Raw genomic sequence first — 2046 nt, 5'->3', positions numbered from 1 at the left:
AAGATTATCTTCTGTGTCTGTGTTAATTGGTTTCCCTTTTCTTTGTTGAAGAGGGTCTGTGCAATCCTTCTGCCTAGTCCGCCATCTTGCCCCGCCTCTAGTGGTGTAATTCTTTATAACAAGACTTCTTATGGTCTGTGTTGTCAAAAGACTCATGATACTTTATTGATTTCAGAATTTCAAAGAATGGCATGGGAAGTTTTGTTTGATTAAATGGGGACATGAGTTGGGAAACAATGAAAAACAAAATTCTGATAAATAATTTCTACCTTTGCTTTACCTGTATCCTTATGTTAGTTGTTTCTGAGGCATTGCATATTGTAAGAACCAAGAAATTAATTTTGAAAAGCAGTGAGATTTGCATATAATTGTTATCCTTGCACAGAAGATAGTCCTACACAAAACATTTTGATATGCTTTTTTACATCCTTTTTGAACTTAATTTAAATCAAGAATTAAAGTTGTCAATCGGTCATTTGGTTCAAAGAAAATGTGTTCCTAAATGCCACATTTGTAACCTTATGTGCCAGTTCTTAGGATGCAATCATTTGTTGAATAATAGCTTACTCTAGAAAGGAGTCACCCAACAATGAACGTATTACATCAGAATTGAATACAATTAGATTAAAGGGTGATTTTTCTCACTGTTACTGAAATCATCTTAATATAATACTTATTTTGAAAACAAATTTCCTCTAAATACATTTTCTTTCCTTAGTACAGCATTTCAGTGGTTATAAATACCAGTTATCATGAGATGATAAGCAAATAAAGGGTGTACAGCCCTAGAATTTGGGAAACATTTCAGACTATATTTCCCCTTGTGGTGATTCACAGTGTATATTAAGATGATAAACACACTAAGAAATCATAAAACAATGTTTCTCAAACTTTGTTTGGTCATAACTATTTTTTATGTATCACATTTTAACAGCACACTTTGGGAAATGTTTAGTCTACTCTTTATGCTTGGGAAACATACAAATATTATTTCTGTTTTAAAGCAGGACAGAAGGAGCAAGCTGTGGAATGGTATAAGAAAGGTATTGAAGAACTAGAAAAAGGAATAGCTGTCATAGTTAAAGGACAAGGTACGGTTGTATTCATATTTGTTTAACTATCCAAAATTATATTGACATGATTGCCCTGATTTCATATACATTTATTTTTTATTTTTTTTATATTTAATTTTTCCATTTATCTTAATAGAGTATTACTGGTTTGTAGACTTACAGTTAATGCTTTCTCACCTATTATAAAAATAAAGTTATAACCAAATGTGCTCAGACTTGATTCTCTGAAGCAATAAAACAATAGAAAGTACCTTACCTTTGTCTTTATTGGATCATCTATTGGTGGTCAGTCACATGTTTTAGCCCTGTCTTTGAAATCTGACCCTTTCCTCATTGTTGATATAGAGAAGGAGTGGATAATCGGCAAACTCCCCTATGCACTTACAGATAATGCTCGACTGTGTGTTAGAATATAAGATGTAAATGACTTACTTTTATTCACTTTTGGCTTTTTAAAACCAAGACAGTTATTTCTCATCTTTATTCTCCTATCATCTCAAATTAGAAATTACAGTCTGATGTTACCTTGAATTTTTTCTAACATTTATCACATACTTACTGTGAACTCAAGCATCATAAGTGCTTCATATGTATTATCATATTTAGTTTTTACCACAACCTCATTCATGTTCTGTAGAAGCCATTGTTATCTCTCTTTTTCACATAAAGAACCTAAAGTACAAAGAAGTTATATAACATGCTGTCGTCCCAAAGTTATGACAGGATTTGAACCTAGGCAGTCTTACTGAATTCTTAAATACTAAGTTGTGGTTACTATATACTAATACCACTTCAGTTTAGCATGTTGTTGTTGTTATGTACCTTCGAGTTGGACCCGACTCATAGCGACCCCTCCTTGGGTTTCTGAGGCAGTGTCACTACGGAAGTAGATTGCCCCATCTTCCTTCCGAGGAGTGGCTGGTGGGTTTGAATAGTGAAAATAAATTCAGAAGCAAAAATTATAGTATTTAGG

At 32.9% G+C, this 2046-nt stretch overlaps 1 protein-coding gene across 1 annotated transcript in view; it reads left to right on the top strand.

Moving 5' to 3' along the window:
• SPAST (spastin) overlaps positions 1-2046 on the top strand; it is a 161182-nt gene that overhangs the window by 58651 nt on the left and 100485 nt on the right. Inside the window, exon 2 of the mRNA XM_042780684.1 lies at positions 1008-1091. Coding sequence (XP_042636618.1) covers positions 1008-1091 — 84 coding nt within the window. The remainder of the gene's footprint in view (positions 1-1007; positions 1092-2046) is intronic.

This window comes from Orycteropus afer, unplaced genomic scaffold, assembly GCF_000298275.1.
Source record: "Orycteropus afer afer isolate SDZICR_OR568_19922 unplaced genomic scaffold, OryAfe1.0 scaffold00054, whole genome shotgun sequence".
Classification (NCBI taxonomy): Eukaryota; Metazoa; Chordata; class Mammalia; order Tubulidentata; family Orycteropodidae; genus Orycteropus; species Orycteropus afer.
The sequence above is the reverse complement of the archived record's forward strand: the minus strand, read 5'-3'. Positions and strand labels throughout refer to the sequence as shown.